General features: G+C 41.5%; 1 protein-coding gene, 1 long non-coding RNA gene and 1 pseudogene across 5 annotated transcripts in view; 1 reads left to right on the top strand and 2 right to left on the bottom strand.

Annotated features, from left to right (window-relative positions):
- Window positions 1-2,887, bottom strand: part of FEM1C (fem-1 homolog C) — a 29,778-nt gene extending 26,891 nt beyond the window's left edge. Inside the window, exons 1-2 of one of the 4 annotated variants that reach the window (XM_077138913.1) lie at window positions 2,488-2,887; window positions 917-1,632 (exon numbers count right to left, since the gene is read on the bottom strand). In XM_077138913.1, coding sequence (XP_076995028.1) covers window positions 917-1,460 — 544 coding nt within the window. In that variant the 5' untranslated portion in view covers window positions 1,461-1,632; window positions 2,488-2,887. Of the gene's footprint in view, window positions 1-916; window positions 1,633-2,289; window positions 2,444-2,487 lie in introns of those variants that run through there. The other 3 variants (XM_077138914.1, XM_077138916.1, XM_077138915.1) reach the window with 3 other exon arrangements.
- Window positions 2,888-3,077: 190 nt separating this feature from the next.
- On the top strand, window positions 3,078-14,360 carry LOC143665481 (uncharacterized). Its single transcript, XR_013166998.1, has 3 exons — window positions 3,078-3,167; window positions 4,380-4,550; window positions 10,471-14,360. It is a non-coding gene; the product is annotated as an uncharacterized LOC143665481 (long non-coding RNA).
- On the bottom strand, window positions 6,622-7,517 carry LOC143665746 (zinc finger and SCAN domain-containing protein 4-like; annotated as a pseudogene).
- Window positions 14,361-21,754: the final 7,394 nt, after the last annotated feature.

Genomic DNA, 21,754 nt, shown 5'->3' with positions numbered 1-21,754 from the left:
TAGACAGTCAATTATTTTGTTGTTGTATAGACCTGTTTAAAGGAAAAAAAGGTTTTCAAGTGTCAATTATGCTGTCAAAGCAGATTTTAAGTTAAAAAATTCTAACCTATCATTTGCTTCTTTAAATGAAAATTTTACACAAGTGCAAACCTGAGCTTTTCTAGACAAATGTGTTTACATTGCTGCTAGCCAACAAATCCACATTTGTTTAATCTAGTCCTTGTTTTGCTATCTCAGTATGGAAGTAGGTTTTAAAAATCTGTTTTCTCTCTACTAAAGAATCTTTAGTAGGTTCTATATAAAAGGATTTTCTATTGGCCACACAATAAATATGGAAAAAATGAAAGATTTTTCTCCTTTTCCATTTATATTAATCTTTCCAGGTGGGTCTGGCTTAAGTCTTCCCTCACAGAATTACAAATAAAATGCCTACCTAGGACAAACCAGATAATGACTAACTAAAATAGTAGTTCCTACTCTAAGACTGCTCTAAAAAAAATAAAGTGAAGAAAATTTACTATATGTAAATATATTTCCAAGTTGACTGAATACAAGCCTAAGAATTCCTATCAACTGCTACTAACATGTGCTATAATTTTGGGGGAACCCATTTCCCAGGAGTTGTAAGTTACTTCAAATAAAATAAAAAAGAAAAGAAAAATGCTGCTTAAAGTAGTGAATGAGGTCTATAATCACACTTGTTCAACATATTATCAAATTTAAAGAAACATTCAACAAGGTTATACTGGAAGGGTTACTTAATCAAAACAGGTCTGTCAATGTTGGCTTACTCAACACAGTGCTCGTAAGTAAGCAGTACGAAGTAATACCAAGCACTAATACTAAGCAATAATAAGTAGTAAGCAGTATTTAAGTGGTAAATATTTAAAAATAAAAATGACAAAGCTGAACTCACCTTTAACACTTTTTCTATTAACATCTGCCCCCTTTTCAAGTAAATACTGAGCAATCTCTTTATGTCCTTTGTAACATGAAATCATCAAGCACGTATGCCCATGTCGGTTTGAGACTTCCAAATCAGCTTTGTGTTCTACAAGGTACTTCACTATTTCCAGGTGGCCATCAAAACAGGCAGCTCGAAGAGGAGTTGAATTGGTTAAAGTGGTGTTGTTGACAGATGCTCCATGATTTAACAAAGACTGGACAACTTTCAGATGTCCTGCAGCAGATGCGGCCCATAAAGGGGGAGCCCCCTCAATGGTTTCGCCATCAAAATTCACTGAGCCCCCGACTTCTATGGAAGCACTGCACTGGTCTAGGAGGAATTCCACCATGTCAAGGTGCCCATACCTGGCTGCCATCAGGAGTGGTGTGGCCCCATTTGTTTTTTCAGAGATCAAGGAGGAAACCTCCTCTTTGGATTTGCTTGCCAACAACTTGGTGAGAAGTCGGAGTTTGCCATCCCGAGCTGCGTTAAAAACTGCTGTCTTTAGATCCATTTATGTCCAGCTGAGAGACTATACTTTATCTTTCAAAGCAACGATCCAGCTTAACTCTATCGACACAGTAACCAAGGTTCAATGTTAATCACTGCACCCCGAAACAGATATATAACCACGGAGAGTGTGTTCTGTCCTATTGCTTCCAACATCTGACAACCAGATGACCAAACTAGAGCAAAGGGGGGAGAAAAAAAGTATATTAGCAATTGTGAATTTTCCATAGGTAAAGGCAAAAATACTAATTAGGTTTTCTACTTCTGCGAGGAGGAAAAACAACAATCCTTTAAGGACTACTCCGTGGCGTCGCCCACCCCCCACCCCCACCCCGCCCCGAACGATGGGAAGGGAGAATTACACACAGACACAAATGTTTTGGTGGGAGGCAGCCTCTTTCCTAAGGAAAATTTAAACACGATAGGCAACCGGTTTTCTCGCCTCCAGCTCCAACTAGACAAGCTTTGTTCTGGTTTTGCTTTGCACACGCCCAGAGAGTACAAACGAAAGAGGCAAGAGGCGAGAGGCGCGGGCTAAGAAATGTTTCGCTTCCTCGCATCTGCAAAACAGAGCGGGCCAAGGGCGCGAGGCTGGAAGGCCTCATTACGGCCAGAATGGGTTTAGAGAAGTAACCCAAAGGCCGGACACCAAACCTCGGCCAACTAACGCCAAAAACCGCACCAGAAAAGCTTCCCTTTCCTTTAAAACTACTCGAGGATCTCAAAAAATCCGGCTGCCTTCCAGATATTAACTTCACCGCCCCTTTTTTGCCCCACCCCCCATCAAGGCATCGCCGGGTCCCCCAAACCAGTCGCCCCTACACAGCCTTCACCTCTACCTTCTCCAGACAAGGGGAGTCCCTCCCCAAGCTCCGGGAGACTGGCTACGACTCCCTGGACCGGCCGACAAGCCTACGGCTTCCAGCCCACTGGCCGTCTTCCGCTCCGGGGTCACCGGTCCTTCCCGCCCGGACTTCCGCGGGCGCCTCAGGCCGCAGGCCGGGGCCCGAGCAGGTCGCCGTGACCAATACCTGCCTGGGGGCTAGTCTCCCCGCCTCCGCCGGCCGCTCGAGCTCGGGCCACCCCCTTCAAATGGAAACCGTTGTCCCCGCCACCGCCGCCGCCCGGGCCGCCTTGCTCCGCCTGCGGCCGCGAAGCTCCTCCATACCCCGCGCCCCACAGGAATAAATTTGGCCGCGCCGCTCGCCCCGCCCCACCGAGCTGTCTCCCGCCCTCCCCAGTGTACTCAGGCTGCAGCGGTTGCAGCGCCTGCCGCGGCGGATGGTGTAAGAGGCTGCGGCCAGGGGCTGGACAAGCCTGAGAGCTGGTTCACATCACTGACGCGCCAGCCTAGCCATTGGGCTGAGGGAGGGCGGCGGCCGCCGCGAGCAACCGCCTAGGGGCGGGGCAAGGCTGGGCGGCGCGGCGCGGCCCAGGGAGGAAGGCGCAGAGCGGGAGGAAGGGAGAGGGGGGGAGGAGGGGAGGAGGAAGGGAGGGGGGGGGAGGAGGAGGGGAGGGGGAGGAGGAGGAGGGGAGAGGGGGAGGGGGAAGGGAGGGGGCGGGGCCGCGAGGTCTGCAGAGGGCGCGCCTGCGTGCGACACGACCGGGAGTCAGGGCACGAGGGGCGGAGTCAGCACGGGGCCGGACCGCGCTGCCCGAGGTCAGTGGAGAGCGACGGCCGTGATCTCGCGCGCTTTCCGGCTTTCTCACTGTAAGTCTCCCGAGCTTTGGCGCCCTTTCAGAGGGCTGGTTTCTCGGGCGTTTGGATCCTACTCCACAGCCCCAAGGGACGGAGTAGGTAGTATTGCTCTTAGGCACAGACACACTCCCAGGCTAGCTTCTTCTCTTCTTACTTTAGTGGGCCCTGGAATACCCCGAGCTCGTAATTAGACGCGAAAGCAAAAACCGCGCACAAGAAACAAAGTTCAGAAAATGAGATTAGTTTTGGAAGCTACCAAATATGACTGACGCTTTTTAAATAGCGACTCCAAAAATATAAAGACTACGAGGAAATAATAAAACCTAAGAGCAGTATAAGGGAAACAAGGTGGAGTTCTTGAACTCCTTGAATTAAAAAAAATAATCAGGACGTGAAAGAAAGCTGAGAAGTTAATGTGATTGAAAAAAGTACCGCTTCGTGCGGCAAAAAAATAAATTTCTGAAATTCTTAACGTTGAGACATGGGAAGTATAAAACTAGGTTAAAGAAGAATATAAATATGTTGGGGAATGACACCCGTAATGAACCATGATGGGAGCATATAGTTTTTGAAAAACGGATATTCAGCCTCTTGAGCACTATTTCAAGGAATTTAAACTCACCAAATAATTCCGTGGTTTCACTTGCAGAAAGAGAATACCTGAGTAGACAAGTTATCTGACCCTCAACATTTTAAAGACAATCGTTATTATTTTATAAGCCATGCAACATTGAAGATAATTTTTCAAAAATCACATTCAACTTCATTATTTTTGCATAATCACATATAGGATTTCTCCAGAAAGTTGTAATTTTGCAAAATTGAAATAGTAATTTTCGTACAACTATATAGTTTGATTTTTCCCTTACTGTACTCTAAACATTTTCCATGTTTTTGCACCCTTAATAATCATGTTTAAGTGGGACATAGTATTTCTTTTAATTAGGCAGGCAATACATAGGCTCAACTTTAGTACTTCAAAATTGAAGTTAAAATTAGAACCACAGAGAATAAAATTTAAAAGAACAGCATAGGGCGGGCCACGATAGCTCAGCAGGCAGAGTTCTCACCTGCCATGCCATGCTGGTGACCCAGGTTCGATTCCCGATGCCTGCTCATGCAAACAAAGAAAAAAGGAAAAAAAAACAAAATAAAGGACAAGAGCAGCTGTCTATTAAAAAAATAATAATAATCAACCAAGAGGACTGGCTGTTTTATCCCTAGTATATAGATGCCAGTTCTACACCCCAGGATATAAGCTCCAGTGTATCGTGTCCCAACCAAGGCCTAACCTAAGCTGACCGCCTCTCTCATCTAATTGCAATAAGATGATGTAAACATTTGCATCAGCGATCTTCAAACTGAGGTGTTTGAACTCCTGGCAACTCCCAGAAGGTATGTGAAGATTTTTCAAGGGGTAGGGAAGGTGGACAGTTTGTTTTAAGGTTACCAGTTTCTGAATGGTCAACTTGCCTGTGTATTCTTTCCTAAAATTGATCTGCTAGTAAAGAACTGTATTCGAGGTAGCTCCCTCATTCATTTCCATCTTTTTTCACAATAATCCTGTATCTCCCACTTTACAAGAAAGGCATACCTCTCATTCACTGAGAATTCTGGATGTGAAAACCTCAGGCAAACGTTGTCAGTCCTTTATCAATTGAAAATACTGACTGTATTGAAGAAATGTATAATCCTGATGACTGAGTAACTAAATTTTTTTGCAAGTTGGATGATTTCAAATCATTGCCTTCAACAGAGGATAAGCTAAAGATCACTAAGCGAGTTTAGGCATACAACTTGGAAGGAGTTCAAAGAATTGAATGACATCTATATAATAACAGAACTCCTTACAGCCATCTACTTATAAAGGTGAAGATATTTTCTTAGAATTTATATAAATGAAAAATTGAGAAAACTTTGAGGATGAACTCTGTCTTATTTAGTAACAATTAGTATTTAACAACAAATGAATGTCCTAATTGTAAAAAATCACATATTTAATAATTATAAAAATGTGTATTTTATATTGTTTTAAGTTCTTGATTATTACTAATAAATGTAATGATACTTGAATCCAGAAGCAAACATTTTTAGCACTTACAGTGTTTTAATCATAAGAAATTTAAATTTTAAATTTATATACATTTTTACTACAGAGAAATATAATAAAGTGGTTGATAAAACACATTCAAACACAAAAATGTATTGAATTAAGATATACACCAGAGGGGTGGGGATGTGGAATGGAATTTTAGGTATGAAAAGAAAAATAAATCATGTAAAATAACCTATAAGTAAAAAAGAGTTTGTTCATATCTTTTTTTTTATGGATTCATTCATTAATTCAACAGGTATTTATGGGTCATGTTAAATGTCAACCACTCTTCTAGCTACCGTGATACATAAGTAAACAAAATGTCAAATTCCCTGCCCTCGTGGAACTTACATCTGGAGGAATGAGACATTAAATAGAAAGCATGATTAGTAATTGACGTCTATGTTATGTTGAAAACAATGGAAATATTCAAGGATGTGCATATAAATGTTTATACATATACATATATATGTGTCGGATGTGGGGACAGTAGCTGGGGAAGCTTCTGGTGAGGCAGAGTCGCCTTAGAGATTAATTTTCTGGTGGGTCCGCAGATGGCAGTGGTACTTGGATGACTGGCGGTAGCTTTTCTGGCAAAGGAAACACACATATGTCTTCTCTCTGGTGTGGATTCTCTAGTGAGCCGGCAGGTTGGTTTTGTAGCTGAAGAATTTTCCACATGTGCTTCTCCACTGCGTGAATCTTTTGGTGCACTTGTAAGTCTGGTTACTGAAGAAACCTTTGTGACACTCAGCACAAATGTTCTATCATTCCTAGGTCTTCTCTGGTGGGCATCTAGTTGAGAAAAATATCTAAAGATCCTGAGACAATCCTCAGAATGAATTGTGGGGACCATGGAATCTCTCTTGGTTTACCCCACACCTGTTTTTTTCTCTCATTGCTTTGGTCAGTAGGGATAGGCTCACGGGTGGCATTCTAGTTTACTAGCTGCTGGAATGCAACACACCAGAGACAGATTGGCTTTTAATAAAAGGGGATTTATTTTGTTAGTTCTTCAGAGGAAAGGCAGCTAACTTTCGACTGAGGTTCTTTCTTATGTGGGAAGGGACAGGGTGGTCTCTGCTGGCCTACTCTCCAGGCCTCTGGGTTCCAACAACTTTCCCCGGGGTGATTTCTTTTTGCATTTCCAAAGGCCTGGGCTGAGCTGCCAGTGCTGAGATGAGGTATGCTGAGCTGCTTGGGCTGTGCTTCATTGTGCTCTCTCATTTAAGCACCAGCCAATTAAGTCAAACATCATTCATTGCAGCAGGCACGCCTCCTAGCTGACTGCAGATGAGGTTCACGTACCATTGGCTCATGTCCACAGCAACAGAACTAGGTGCCTTCACCTGGCCAACTTGTCAACTGAATCTAACTACCACAGGTAGATTGGGAAGGGACAGGCTCAGGGGTCAATTGTTCTGGCGTGGGGAGAAATTGTGGTTCCACCTCCATGGAGACATCTTGATAAGAGGGTCCTCCTAGGGATCCTTTCAGGAATCTGGAGGAGCCAGGCTCTGCTTTGCGGGAATTAAGAGTGTTCTCCCAAGAAATAGCTCCCTCTTCAGACTTAGGGAAATTTTCTTCCTGGATGATAATTGGGGAAGGTACTTGATTACCTCGACTAGTAACATTGTCTTTTACTTGAGTGGTTTTCACAGAAGTGTTGCTGCTGTCTTCTTTATTTTCATCTCCTGGTCCTGCTTGCAGGGGAGTATCTTGGGCATAGTGGCAGGGTTTTCTCATGCTCTGCCCTGTTGGGGTTTCTGCTAGCAACTGTCCTGTGAGATGAATAATTACTTCCCTTAAGGGCATATTCTCAGAAAAGATGGCTTCCTGTCCATGCATGTGGGCATGGACAAAACCAGGTGGATTCATGCAATCATCAGTCAAGTCTTCCATGAATTTTTCCACTTGAATCCCATTTCTTTTTCAAAGAGGACCTGTTTCTGTTGTGTCCATTCAGCATAAACTGTTCCAGACCAACTGAGAAATGATTTCATCCTTGGTGTGTTTTTCTGGCTGCAGCCATGAGTGAAAAAAAAAAGCTTATGGGGTCTTTGCATTTCCTGCCTTGCACATGAATTATTACCACTTTGAAATGAGCTGAGCTGAGTGCTCTGGAACTCAACCTCTTCCTTCTGGATACCAGATCTTTGGGTGTGTTCAAGCTCTAGATTTTCTGACCCAGGATCACTCCTGGATGACTCACGTTGAAAGGAGGTTTTGAGATCTAAAGCCATGTTTAATAAGGTTTCTCAGAGAGATTCTACCTTGAGGATTAATGCTCTGATGATTTAAATGTCTTGGGATCTGTTTCAACTACTGGGGTGTGCTTGTAGACTGTAAGCTCCTTCTTGTCTGGACCGTGGGGCCCGGTGACCCTGGGCTGAAGGCTGAGCTGATATGTGACCCTCTCTCTGCACTGGGTTCATCTTATTTTCTGTTCATGTCTTTTTGAAATATTTGGAAGTGACATAATTGCTATAGTATTTACATTTCAGTGAATTCATTTGAGTGACTTATTTTAAAATGTCATTTTTTATGAATGCAGGAAACTGCATCCTTTACAACTACTTAAACGTGCAATGAAAAGTTTGAGAAGTCAACACCCAGCTCCTCTCTACCCTCTATGAATGGGGGAGACAAGATTTTTGTTTTGTGTTTGGTTTGGTTCGGTTTAGTTGCTAGGGCTTTGAACTCTGGTTTAATCAGCAATTACTGTCTTCCTGAAAGCTTCAGAATGCTTTTGGGAGTATAACAAGAACAATCGTGGGCTCAAGTTTTAGGGAGTTTGCAGATGGTTTATGTGGGAGCCAAAGGACTAGAAAAGGGGGAAGGGAGAAGAAGGAGCCTCTGAATTTCTCATTTGAATGAGTGCCCAGGAGATGGCATACAGAAAGAGGAACTACTGGGAGGAGTTAAGACTTTTGCCAGTCAACCCGTGAGGGGAACTTTGCATCCAGAGCTCTGACTCATCAGCCTTGCCACGTCTGAGGCTTCACCTCTGCCTTTTTTGGCTCACTGTGAGGGCATGTCCCTGTGAGGCCCTCCCCCAATCAATGTAAGCCCAGAGGGAATACATCCCAAACCTGAAAAGGCTGGTGGGGAAAAAAATAGGCCAGCAGAGAAGGAGCACCCTTATTATTATAATAATGAACATTTTCAGGTGTATAAATTGTTTTTTTTTCTGTTCATGTGTTACATTGGGGTAAATTTCCAGGATTGGGACTATGGAACACATTTTTACTTTCTAATACATATCATCACACTGCTTTCCTGAAGAGCTAGGCCAATCTGCCATATACAGCATCAAGGGGGTATGCTGAATTACTGAAACTTGTCCCTCCTGGGACAGTTTTTTTTTTTAATTCTTGCTAGTGTGGTATGTGCAAAATGGTATGTCAAATTTTCCTAAATTTGCGTGGCCACACTTGAGATTTTTGGGTCCATGTGATCCCCTGTAATTAGTAGTAGAGTATTCTTGGTACAATATTGTTTCTAGGGATTTTCACATATCTACTTCCTGCTGGTTTCTAAATCAGAACCCTCAATGAAACAGTTTGCTTGTATGGCTTTGGTAAACTTTGTTAATTTGATCTAATTTGGGCAAAGGCCAGGATGAAGAAAAAAAATACCTCTACATTTGAGTAACTAATTGGACAACAAGTTTGATTTACAGAAGTATGAAAGAAACCTATTTTAATGAAGATAAAAGTTACACAAAAATAGCATAGCCGTGTCTATGGTCCTGACACTGTTTAGAAATGTCTTACTTTTATATAAGCTCATTTTATTAACATAGGTAATTTGCTTAGTCTAGGTGAAGTATCTTAATTATCATAACTTTATTCATTGTGTCAATGGATATTGAATCCTATTTTGTACCTGTGCTGGTTTAAAGTTGTTATGTACCCTCAGAAAAGCCATGTTCTTCTAATCCAATCTTGTGGGGGCAGACCTGTGTTGGGTGGGACCTTTTAATGAGGTTGTTTCCATGGAGATAATGACCCACTTAATTGTAGGTAGGACCTTTTGATTATGTTGTTTCCATGACATGTGGCCCTGCCTATTCAAGGTGGGTCTAAGTCTGCTCACTGGAGTCCTTTAAAAGAAGGACATTTTGGAGGAAGCTCAAACACCGATGTTTGACACTGCTGAGAGAGCTGTTTGAAACCAGAAGCTGGAAGAGAAGGAAGGCAGACATTGCCATGTATTTTCCCATGTGACAGAGAAACTGGGATGCAATCGGCCTTTCTTGAGTGAAGGTATCCTCTTGTTGGTGCCTTAATTTGAACACTTTCATGGCCTTAGAATTGTGACTTGTAACTTAATAAATCCCCTTTATAAAATCAATCCATTTCTGGTATCGTGCATTCCAGCAACATTAGCAAACTGAAACAGTACTGTGTTAGATGCTCAGGATACAAGATGGGATATGATATGATCTCTGCTTTCAAGAAATTCGTAGTCTGTGGGAGAAATATAGCTATAAACAGATCAGAGTAAAATCTATATACAAACAATTGTGAGATCCCAAAGAACAGAGCTGCTAACTCTGCTTGGGCAAGTCTGGAAGGAAGAGATGGCTAAATTAGATCATAAAGAATTAGTGGGAGTAGGCCAAACCAAAAATCAGTGGTGAGGAAGGGAGTGGCTCTCCGGAAGGCAGGGGCTAAAAAAACCCAAAAAAACCTGGGGTAGCTCCTTTCTTCTTCCCTGCCAGGTATGGGGTGATATCCAAGGTTGCCTTCTGAATATACAAAGCTCCCTGTCCCCTCCCTCAAAGCGCATGATAATACACCATTGCCTATTTCTGTAGCTTAACCAGAATTCACCTCTTTTTTAGGGTGCCATCCAATTAAAGCAATATGCTTAAAGTAAGAATACTTCCTTGGAGTACTGGCATTTTAAAAAGGAAACTTATTTATCCAAGTGGATCTTAAAATTGCAGACATAGGCAGGACAGAATTCTTTTAGTAGGGAGATTTCCAGCTTTCCTCATGTATTTTGAACTAGTCTCTCCTTGCTTCCCTGAACATACAAGATGAGGAGGCAGCAACTTGGTCACCCAATTCTGATCAAATGATCCTTGACAGTCTCTCTGTTTGGTATAAGAGTGGTGCTATCACTTTATTCATCAAATTGTCACAAACCCTAGAAATCCTGCATGGTTAAAGTTTCTGTTTCTTTTGTTTGTTATCTCCTTTCCTGAAACAGTCAAAGCCAGAGCACCTCACTCAATCTATCAAGGAGTAATGGATGAGAAAGCTTCTGAAGATTCACTGGAACCTGTTTCCACTCCCTGTGAGCAGTCACATCCCACTCCAGCCCACCGAAAGATTGTTCAGCCATTCTGGCACATAAGCACAAGGTTTAAGAAAGATGAGGATGTCCTTGGTAACTTGGGTACAGAAGACCTATATTAAGGGAAAGGATCCTTTACAGCTTAAAAGAGCCTCCCAGGAGTAGGACGAAAGAAGGAGGTCAGCATCAGATACAAAGCCACTGTCAGCAAATTCCTATCAGAACATCAAAAACAGATGGAAGTGACCCCTAAGTGTCAATGACTTTAACTGCATCTTTCAGTCTCGGTTTTCGCCTGTCCTAACCTCTGTCCATGACCCTGATTGAATGCCCATTCCTGCTATAGGTGTCCATCCAACCAACCAGGACAGCTCCAGCCTCACCAGTAATTTTTTGGCCTCAGCCCCAGTCTGCCCAAGGTGTATGGAAAGTATCCAGCCTCTGTATCTATCCACCTTATCTCATTTTTTATCAATTATTGTGCAATGCAACTGACCACATCTCTCACAAATTCTATTACAATCATACCTGGGCCAACAAGAGTGAACTTAATCAGAGCAGATTTCACTTGATCAAATATAAGATGAAAAATCTATCTCTTCTTCCTGCTGTAGAACTGGCCTCTACATTACTTTTTCTTAGGCTATGATCCATAGGTCTCAAGCTTTGAGAACCATCTAGAAATGTGTCAAAAATGAAGATTCATGGGACACACTCTCCAAGATTCAGATTTACTAGTTCTCATGTAAAGTACTAGAGACTGCGTTTTTAACAAATTCTAGAGGGAACATTGGTGTAAACATATGATCGAACATGGTGCTGCTACAAAAAGAAATAAAGTCGTGAGGCATGCAACAATGTGAATGAACCTGTGGGACATTTAGTGAGGCAAAGTAAACCAGAAACAAAAGGGCAAATATTGTATGATCTCATCTAGAAAAATACTTGTAAGAAAACTGGGGCCTAGATTTGTAAACTCTTATAGTAGTCACATTTAGTCCGGAGTGGTAATTGTTATTTCTGGATTTTGAGGGGCTGTTTTAGATATATAACCTGGTATTTAGAGATAAGAATGTAGCCGATCAGGTCAGTATTAAGGTAATTCAGGGGTAGGGAAGACAGTGCCTGTATTTTAGAACTTCACTTAGTCTTTGAGATCAAAAGAAGAAAGCTTTATTTTGTCCGGAATCTAAATTTTCTGTAGCACATAATCTAACTCAACCTGTCTGGATAGATCATTTAAATAATCCAGACACAGGGAGCCCAGAATAAGAATGAGGACCTTTAATCCTGTATAACTTAGTGTATACCTGGATACATCCCAAAGTATATTAAGCAGATAATCTAAAAAAAATTGGCAAAGTCTCCTGAGGGATGGGAGAAAAATTATGGAACTATTAAACTTTACGACCAGGGAAACCTGATACTGTGTCAGACATTAGGGATACCCAAATTAGTAGGCCAACCCCTTAATCATGAGGTTTGCTCTTGTGGAGCTTATGTGTGTCGCAGAGAAGCTTAGCCTACCTATAAGTATGCCTAAAATTATCTGCAGAGGGCCTCTTCGGTTTTCACATGGCTTCTCTCTCTCTAAGCCCAAATCTGCCAGTGAAAGCATTGCCCTCCCCCCTATGTGGGACATGACATCCAGGGATTAAAGTCTCCCTGGCAGCATGGGATCAATAATGCCATCCTGACCAAAAGGGGGAAAAGAAGTAACAAATAAGGTATCAGTGGCTGACAGAGTTCAAATAGAGTCAAGAGGTTGCTCTGGAGGTCACTCTTATGCAAGCTTCAGTTAGACATTGCTACCTATAATAACTTGCCAAAACCAAACTAAAACAAAACCATTCCTACCAATCTTAAAGAATACCTAGGGCAATATATAAGATTCTACAAAAATTCCATGCACTTGGGTAACTTTTCGAAACCTACAACCTCCAGATGGGTCCCTGAACCGGATAAATTCTGAAATGCAAAAGGGCCAGCCTTTCCAGAACATCAACTAGTTCCATCCCCCTATCCCATATTATTGACAGCCCCTTCCAACATGAAAATTTAGAATGGGCATAGCCCAAATACCCCTAGAGAATGGGAGAAAGATGAAAGATGATGGTGGAGTCATATAGAGAAGATTGGGTTTAACAAATGAATCTGAGTGCTGAATCATTATACTGGTATTTCTTTTAGCCTCCAGTACCTTAGAGCAGCTAGAAATAAGAACCTTAAATTTTGGAAAAAAACAATGACATCTGATTCATATTTTCTCATCAATACCTCACTGCATATGAATGAACATCATTTAAAAATCCAAGAATTGGAGCCAAGCATGGAGGATTTTGTAAAGTGGCTGCAAAAACTGGAAAAAAAATGTGAAGAACATCTGAACATTTGTTGATGTGAACAGATTTAGAGCTGCCTTTCAACTTATGCAGTAACTTTTGAGTTGAGTGTTCATAATAATTAAATGAAGGAAGGGTTAGTGTGTTTACTTAATTTGAGCAGACATAAGCATTTTGAAACTGATAAGCATTTACTTCAAAGTCGTATCAATTCTCCTGGAAAAGTAAAACAGTTTTGTCAATGAGGATTTGAATATGTAAGGAGATTAAACTTTGATACCCTATTCAAAAAAATAAAATCTTAGCGGTAATTCTAAGCTTACTAAATTTGAGAGCCACTGCCTCATGGATCCTTATATTCCAGCTTTCTGAAGAAAAGTGACATCAGAGGTGTGAATCCCAGTGACATAAGTTTGACTGGTTACTGTCCAGTCACAGCATAAAGATTATAAAGTTTTGGGGGTTTTTTTGGTTGTTGTTGTGTTGTTTTTTGCATGGGCAGGCACCAGGAATCGAACCCGGGTCTCTGGCACAGCAGGTGAGAATTCTGCCATTGAGCCACCATTGCACCACCCAAGATTATACAGTTTTAAAACATAGAAAGCATTAAAGATACAAGGCGTCTGGGTTACAGTTCAGTGAGTTACAACAGTTTCAGATATTTGCTTCTGGCTATATTATAATATACCAGAAAGTTAGAAAGCATTTAGACAATGATTCAGTAACTATATTTGTAAATGTTCTGTTACAATTCTGTGTCTGCCAAGGTAAATATCCCAAATTCCAGAACTGCTTCAACAGCTTCTAGGTGCTCGTGGATCTAGGAACGTCATGCCATCTGTAGACCCAGTGGAATCCACTGTGCTCTATTGTGGAATTCCATAAGGCAATTCTGCACTAAGATCCTCACCTCATTTCCTAACCCTCTGACTTCCTGAGCATCTATTGACTGCATCCACTGATTCTGTGCTTCCCAGTCTATCTTTAGTCTCTTCCTACCTGGGTCTCACACTTCTGACCATCTCTGAAGAGACCAGCACCTCAGCAGGGTCAGTTTCCCTGGCCCCAATCCAGCCTGTTTCTGCCTTCTTCTCCTGCCACCAGCTAGCAGTGCTAGCCCATCTTGTGCCTATTCCAGCCCTAATCTCACTCTGGACTCTTTCTTGCTGGAGCCGGGCTTTGTCAGACCTCCAAACTCCCAGTATTTCTGATTGGAGGCCTCCTAGCCAATTGCCTGAATCATGACTGAGGCTGCTGTGCCTTCTGATAACCATGGCTCCTGTCTGGCTTTCCACTTGCCTTATTCTTGGCAACTGGGTTAGTTCTTCAAAGTCTAGCCTACTCTAGGGATTATTTCCAGGTGCTCTTGGATCTCATGACAGGTCTTTGCCTCTCTTCCGGCCCTATATGGCCAGAGCAACCCACCGTATATTGAATTATGAACCCTAGTCAGAAGATATAAGCCCCTTGGTGTCAGTTTTGTTAGTTTGTTATGGAGTGTCCTTGAGGAATTGTCTGAAGACTTACATTGTTGGTAGATCTGTGTTATATACTTAAGGTTCTCCTTTTGAGAATTACAGATTGAATCCTCAGGATTAGGCTGGAATATGTGTCCTTGAAGCTGACTGGTGCTGTGCATCCATCCTATATAGGTTCAGAAAATCAGTTTATCATGATTTATTTTATTTTGGCTAAATCAGTTTACTTTTATTCTATTATTTTATTTTGTTTTGTTTCGTTTTAGCTAACAAGTATTTTCCTTTGTCCTTTGGACAGGCTTCAATTCCTTAATCTGGAAGACCCAGTCCAAGCGCCAAAAGTACCAGGTCACATTCTAAGTCCCCATTCAATGTATTTCTCTCATTGGTTGATTTATGGAGAAATTCATTCTATCGACAGATAGTTATTGCTCAGTATGAGGCCTGGGAACACAGTGTGTGTAAGCAAGATCAATGTCATAGGTATCGTAAATGTACGTCCATAGGGGTACAAAGCACCTCTACTGGGCTAGGGCATGGGGGAAGGAAAACTTTCCAAAAGTAGTGATAATTAAGCGGAAGCTTGAAAGGGTTTTACAGATGATGAGGTGATATAAATAAAGTTCCAAGCAGAGAGAAAAGCAAGGCTTGAAGGCAAGAAAGGGCCAGTGGCTGAGGAACTGAAAGATATTCCATATGGCTAGAAAATAACACACTATAAAACAGTGGTGAGAAATAAAGAGTTTTGAAGAGGACAGGTCATAAAGCATCTTAGAAAGTGGTATAAAATAATTTGAACTTCATACTATGGTCATAGAACTTTCCTCAGGTGGAATCCAAACCTAAGCAAATTGGGCAAAGCCAGGCTTAACTTCTGCTAGCCTCAAGTGTAACAAGTAAAAATCAACTTTTGCTTTTACCAAGAGCAAGCTGGCCAGGATGCTGAAAACTCTCCAGCTAAGGTGTTGGTTCCACAATCAAAGGGTTACCCAGAGTATTATTCTTTTGAATCAGGGACCTACCTAGAGCTTAAGGTCTGTCTTCTAAAATCAGTAAATAAATAAGGTAATTTGTTCACGTACCACCTCTTTCTCCAAAGATTTAAAAAAAAAAAAAGCCACACCTAAATTTTAATCCGATACTATTACTATTCAGTAAGTTCTGGTGTTAGAGGTCTCCTCAGCCCTCAGAATAAGCAGTATTGACCAGGGCATGTTTGTTTTGGCAAAATCACAGCCTCGGTCCCTTAGTTACAATAATGGAAAGTACTCACCCACAGTTCCTGGGTATATACTAAATTACTCTAACTCTGAATACAAATATTTGATGTTCTGGAAAAATAAAGTGTTTTGAGCAGTGCCATGTTGCTGTGGTAAGGAAGAGAACATGAGGGGAAAATTTTCAGAAGCCTTTTCTGGAGGGGTTGATAGATGAAGGGAAGTGTGACTTTGTCTAAAATATTTTTTACTTCTAAGTTGGTTTTCGTTGTCATTGTTATTGTTGTTCTTGAAGCAGCTTGCAAGGTACAAGGGACCGGGGAGAGAAGCCAAAGCACTGTTTTGGTGACACTGTGAACCTTACTTTCAAAACAGAATTTTAGGCTGAGAATTGTAGTCTCCCCAGTGCATCCTTTGCTGTCTCTACAATCTCTTCACTTTCATCTATGGGAGCTGGAACGATGAGAAACATACCTTCTACATCTTCCTCAGGCCAGCAGGAATTTTAAAACTCAACCCTGCACTCATTGCCCAGAAGGATGTTGACAGTTATGATGATGTTGCTGATAAACGACCACCACTGTCTCTGTATTTTGAGAACTAATTGTTTTCCAGGTCCTCTGTCTTATTTTACATTCATAAGTATTCTGAGAAATATATATATTTTTAACTTCATTTGTAAATGCTGACAGTATCTATACGTTCTTTGCTTCTGCTGTCCTCTATCAAAGAAACGTGAGTACATGCTGAGTCAAGATGGGCTCTGCCTATTTCTCAGCCTATCTCCCTTGTTATAGCTGGATGCCCCTTGATATCCTGCCTACCCGTCCTGCTTCCCATAGGTTTCTCCAGTACCCTTTACCCTTTTTAAGATCCTTGTGGCACTATACAACTGAAAGATCGAGGACAGGGAACACATTTGGATATTCAAAGCTGAATCACTGTAACCTATTAGAGTGTCTGGCACATAGGTCACACAGTGAATATTTGCTAAAAAAAATGAATGAATGGTTATGGAGACTCAGTCCATCTCTGTGTCAGATGCCAACCTGAAACATGGTCAGGAAAACTCAGCTCTGTCCTAGTTCCCAGATCAAACAAGATACAAATCAGACAAATTCAAATGCCCTAAGCTTCTCATCAGGCCAGTGCATCTAGCACAATGAAAGCACCCAGCATCAAGGAAGGAATGTGTGACCTGAAACCTGATAGGAGTGTAGAAATTTAAGCCAGATGAAGAGGAGGGAGAAAAGGTTCCAGGCATATGAAATACCTTGTGCAAAGTACTGAAGAAGAAACAGGACTTGGCAACTCAGAGCTAGAATCTGAGAGCCCAAGTGCTGGTCATGAGTTTCCAATTTCTTCCTTAGTGTTCTTTGTTGCTGATTAGTGCTAGGAATTGTTGCTGCTAATGATAACTAGCAAGCATTCATTTGGTGTCCCCATGATCAAGAAGCTGTTTAGAAAAGCTTCAGGATTATTATTTAATTTAATTTTCATAACAAACACTGTGAGTACTGTGTTACACAGATGAGGAAAACAAGGGCTACAAAAATTGAGAAACTTGAGCAAAATCGCATGGTTATTAAGTGGCAAGGTGGAACTTGTGTCCAACTAATCTGACTCTAGAACCTCTAAACATGGACCCATCCTGCCTCCTTAATATAATCCCTCTTAATAAGGTGTTTATTCCCTAAATTGCTACTCTTCCTACCCACCTGGTCCCCAGGCCTTAGGGTTTTTTGTTGCTTGAAAATTAACTGAGATACCTGGACCTTAAATCTCAAGGCCCAGTGGCCATTTCCTCTTCTATATATTTTTTAGGTTCATGGTCTGGGAATCGAACCCAAGTCTCCCACGTGGAAGGCAAGCATTCTACCACTGAACCACTTATCCACCCCATTTCCCCTATTTTTGATAACAGCACCCCCATTTTCTTTGAGGAGGCAGTTCCTCCCTCCTACTCCACTAGTTATTTGCCAGCTTATAGAATGAGCCTACATGACAGATTTGTTAGTTGTTCCCCAGTATCCATTTACTTTCTTACTTAGTAACAGAACTTCCCATTTTTAGCTTGGTACAGCCTCCCTTGCTAGTAAGAGTGGCCACGGGATTAAGTTTTTGGCCATTGGAATATAAGAAGAGTGTTGTGTTCAATTTCAAAAAATTTAAAGAGAGAGAATGTGTCCTTCTTCTTCACATGCCTGGCTGGGATAGGGACTGCTGGCTGGAACTGGAGTAGCCATATTGGGCCATAAAGTAGAAGTCATGAGCTGAAGCAGAGCTAGAAGGAGCTTGGTTCCCTGGTATTGAGGAACACCATACCAGCCAGAGACTACGTACTTCTGGATTTCTCTTACCTGAGAGAAAACTAACTTCTTTCCATACCTTCCTTTTACTTTTGGGATTCAATTTAGAGACTTTCTATGAATTAGGTAATAAAAATAATTTTTCCTATTGGATTTGAATTTGGGAGGATATGAACCTGAAGCTGCTGGGCTCCACCAAATAGAACAAGCCTACCAGAGACTGAAATTAACATAAACAGGGACAGGTGGAGAGAGAGATGAAGCCTTAATGCATGGTTTGAGCCCCTAGATCAGAGACCAGATGTGCCCTAGCCAGCACCACTGTGTGACTTAGCTCCAAAATGGTGCCCACTGGAATTAGACAATGTGCCAGCCCTTCCCTGGCCTTTCAGTTGTATGAACCAATACATTCCACCCCTCACCTTTTTTTTTTTTTGCTTTGGCTTAAGCCAGATTGACTTGGGCTTCATTTGCTATCAAAAGATTCCAGGCAAATAGTAAATACACAAATTGTGGTAAGCACTAGGAAGGAAAACCACAGGATACTTTTGAGAGTGTATAACAGGAAGCCTAACCTATTTTTATGGATCAAGGTGGGCTTTCCTGAGGAAATGACATTTAATGAGAGAGCTAAATGAGGATCAATTAACTAACTACTGGAAGTGAATAAAGCAGGGAGAAAGAAAGGTCCAGATGAACGTGAACAATATTTCCTAAGAACCTGTCATGAAAATGAAAAAAGAAATCTGTGCACTTGTGAAACTAAAAGAAAGCCAACATATGTGGAACGTAATCAATGAAAGAGAGTGCTGGACCTGACAAACCTGAGGGACTGGAAAGGGGCCGGAGACTTTGTTCTCAAGGAATATCCAGGCTACTGGTGGATGCAGATGATGTTTCATTTGGCGGAAGATAACTTGGTGGTGAATGTAGTGGTTTTGGTACCAGGGAGTGTAATACAAAAATTTCTTTGGGCTATGTTAAAGACTGCCCCATCAACCCTCCAAGACTGAGGCATTTAACTCCTAATTGGTCTTCCTGCAACTTTTCTTGCCTCCTCCAGTGAATTTTCCACTCTGCTACCCAGAGAAAAAGGGCTGTGTGTGTGTGCCTATCATGTGATTCATCTGCTTAAAATCAGTGGTTTCTCACTGCTCTCAGGAAGAAGTCTGCCAGTGGTAATGTGGCTTACCAGATCCTCCAGGATCGAATTTGTGCCTGCTATACACCTCTGTTTCATACCACTTTCTTCCTCACTTTCCCCTCATCTGCCATATGGGATTTTTTGCAGTTCTTCCTCTGTGACAGACTCCTGCTTATCACTCAGTCTTCAGCATCTTCATGCATTCCTTTTCTGGTTAATGGCCACCCAACCATGCTGCCCTTCGGCCTCCACTTAAGTGTCCCTCATACTTTCCCTGATCCTGAAGACTAAATTGGGTCCCTGCACCATGGCACCTGCACTCCCCTTTCTCTGTACTCCTCCTCATTGTCACACCTTGTTTGCTAAACTACAAGCTCCATGGAACTGCAATCCAATGCCAAGATGTACAGCGTGATACATAGGAAACATGCAATAACTATTCGTGGAAGTTCTGTTGTTATTCTGTGTGCTCTAGAGGGGGAAAAAAAAGAGGGAGTGGAGAAAGAAATTTTACATGTTTCTATGTGCTGTCGCAAAGAACAGTTTCTCATCTTCAAGAAGAATTTGCATTAACAGAGAATTTTGAGAATAAATTCTGCTGCAGAGGAAGACATGGCTCATTTTTAGAAGGTTTTCCAATGTGAAGACACTGTGTTACATTCACAGTAATCCCTGTTACATTTTTATAGTGTTCTTATAGTACTAAACACAGGTTCTTAGCACATAAAGCCCAGTGATAACAGCACAGGCTTTCAAAGCAGAAAGTTCAGTTCAACATACACATATTAAGCATCTAGCATGTGCCAGGGCCTGTGGTATGTTCCAATAAAATTGAGTCCCTCCTTCATGACTTTCTGGTTTTGTGTGAGCAGTGGTCATATACACAGGTAATTTCAATTTAATGAATAAGCCAAGAAAGGAGTATGCTCCAGAGGCAACCACCAAACATTAATCATGTGTCCTTGGGAAAATAGCAACTTCTTTCTAGAGCTATAAAATGGGGCCAAAAATTCCTACTCCAAAAGATTGCTTTGAGAACTAAATGAGATAACATTTATAAAACACAGAACACAATGTTTTACCCACAGGAGGCATTCAACAAATGGTATCCATTAAATAATCAAACAAGGCCAGAAACTGGAGTTCTTGTTCTATCTGGACTGACTAAATTTGTATGATTCTCCCAACACAAACTAAATTTTCTGTAACCTTATGCACTGTAACAGTAGCCTACTGTGATACTTGCCCCTGAACATGGAAGAGATGGACAAGTAATGATGACTGTATTAGCTCAGATCTATGACCGCCTCTTGAAAAATGCCTCAGAGAACATCCTGTTCTGATATTGGGCCAGGACCAGTGTGAAAAGTAGCACATTATCACTGTAACTTCTTACCCTACTTCTCATCACTTTTGCCTTCTAGTTCAGTTTTTAATCTACTGACAACATTATGTCTAACTTGCTGCTCAGGCCATATTAACCCTTCTAGTCCCTCTATTCAGAAATATCCAAGATTCCATCTGAATCAGAATTAGACTCATAATTGTGTTCCGGCTTCACCCAATAGGTGCTCCTTATCTTTTCTTTGTCTGCTACTGATCATTAGGCTGAAGAACTTATCTCTATTTTGTGCACATCAGCCCTCTCATGACTTTGTCCAAGGTTCCCACGCAGGACAGTCTTGCATGGAATTGATCTCCAAGGTTGTATGATATAAATGCCATTGCCAAAATTTCCCCATTCAGAGTTTTATAGGCAGTAAGCTTCACGAAGGGACTTAGGTAATACCAGAACAGAGCAAGCCAAAAACGTTTGGTGCAGACAAAAAATGAAGGGTTCAGTAGGTAATACAAACCACGTGGTACTGGAGGCATGCTGGATATAGGTCAGGTTGAGAGATGACATTTTAAAGATCAGAGCTCAGGATATATTAGAGAAACAAATGGTCAGGGAAATGAGCAGAGGGCCTGCAGAACTAGTTGGGAACGAGGCTAAGGAGACTGGGAGCCAGAGCTCAGGTTCTGGACAAGAGGTCTAGGAAACAAACTCAGGGCTCTGGCAACAAGAGGGGATTTGAAACTCAGCTGTTCAAAACTGATCTCAGCATGTTAAAAGGTTAAAGCTAAGAGGAGCTTATAACTCACCTGACTAGGGGCTAAACAGGTTTATAAAAAGCTCAAAATATAATTCCTTTTCCAAGGGGTAATGGTTCTCAAGGTGTGGTTCTCATACCAGCAGCCTGAGCAGCACTGGGTAACATGTTGGAAATAAAATTTCACAAGCCCCACGGAGACCTAAAGAATTATAAGCTCAGGATGGAGTTCAGCATTTTTTGTTTTAATATGCCCTCTGGGAAAATTTTTTTGAATTTGGGAGTCAATTTATTGCAATACCTGTTTGTCCTGTCACATGATTTTTTCCAGCTACAGGGGCATAAGTTATGAAGAGGCAGAAAAAAACAGGAAAAGACAATTAACCAGGAGAAAATATAATTAGTATTAGATATGTTATGTTCAATTTCAACAGTTAGTAAGCAATTGAAAGCAATGGAATGGCTTATTAATTTATCAAAATAAAAAATTATATCATAATATGATATATTGATATGATAACTGATATGTCATATATGATAAATATTGCTAAAGTTCTTAACCATCTAAATTGATCTGATCCTTTGAAAAGTAATTTGGCAGTGCCTAGCAAGTC

Source organism: Tamandua tetradactyla, chromosome 21, assembly GCF_023851605.1.
Source record: "Tamandua tetradactyla isolate mTamTet1 chromosome 21, mTamTet1.pri, whole genome shotgun sequence".
NCBI classification, from domain to species: domain Eukaryota; kingdom Metazoa; phylum Chordata; class Mammalia; order Pilosa; family Myrmecophagidae; genus Tamandua; species Tamandua tetradactyla.
This window is presented reverse-complemented; position numbering and strand designations above follow the sequence as displayed.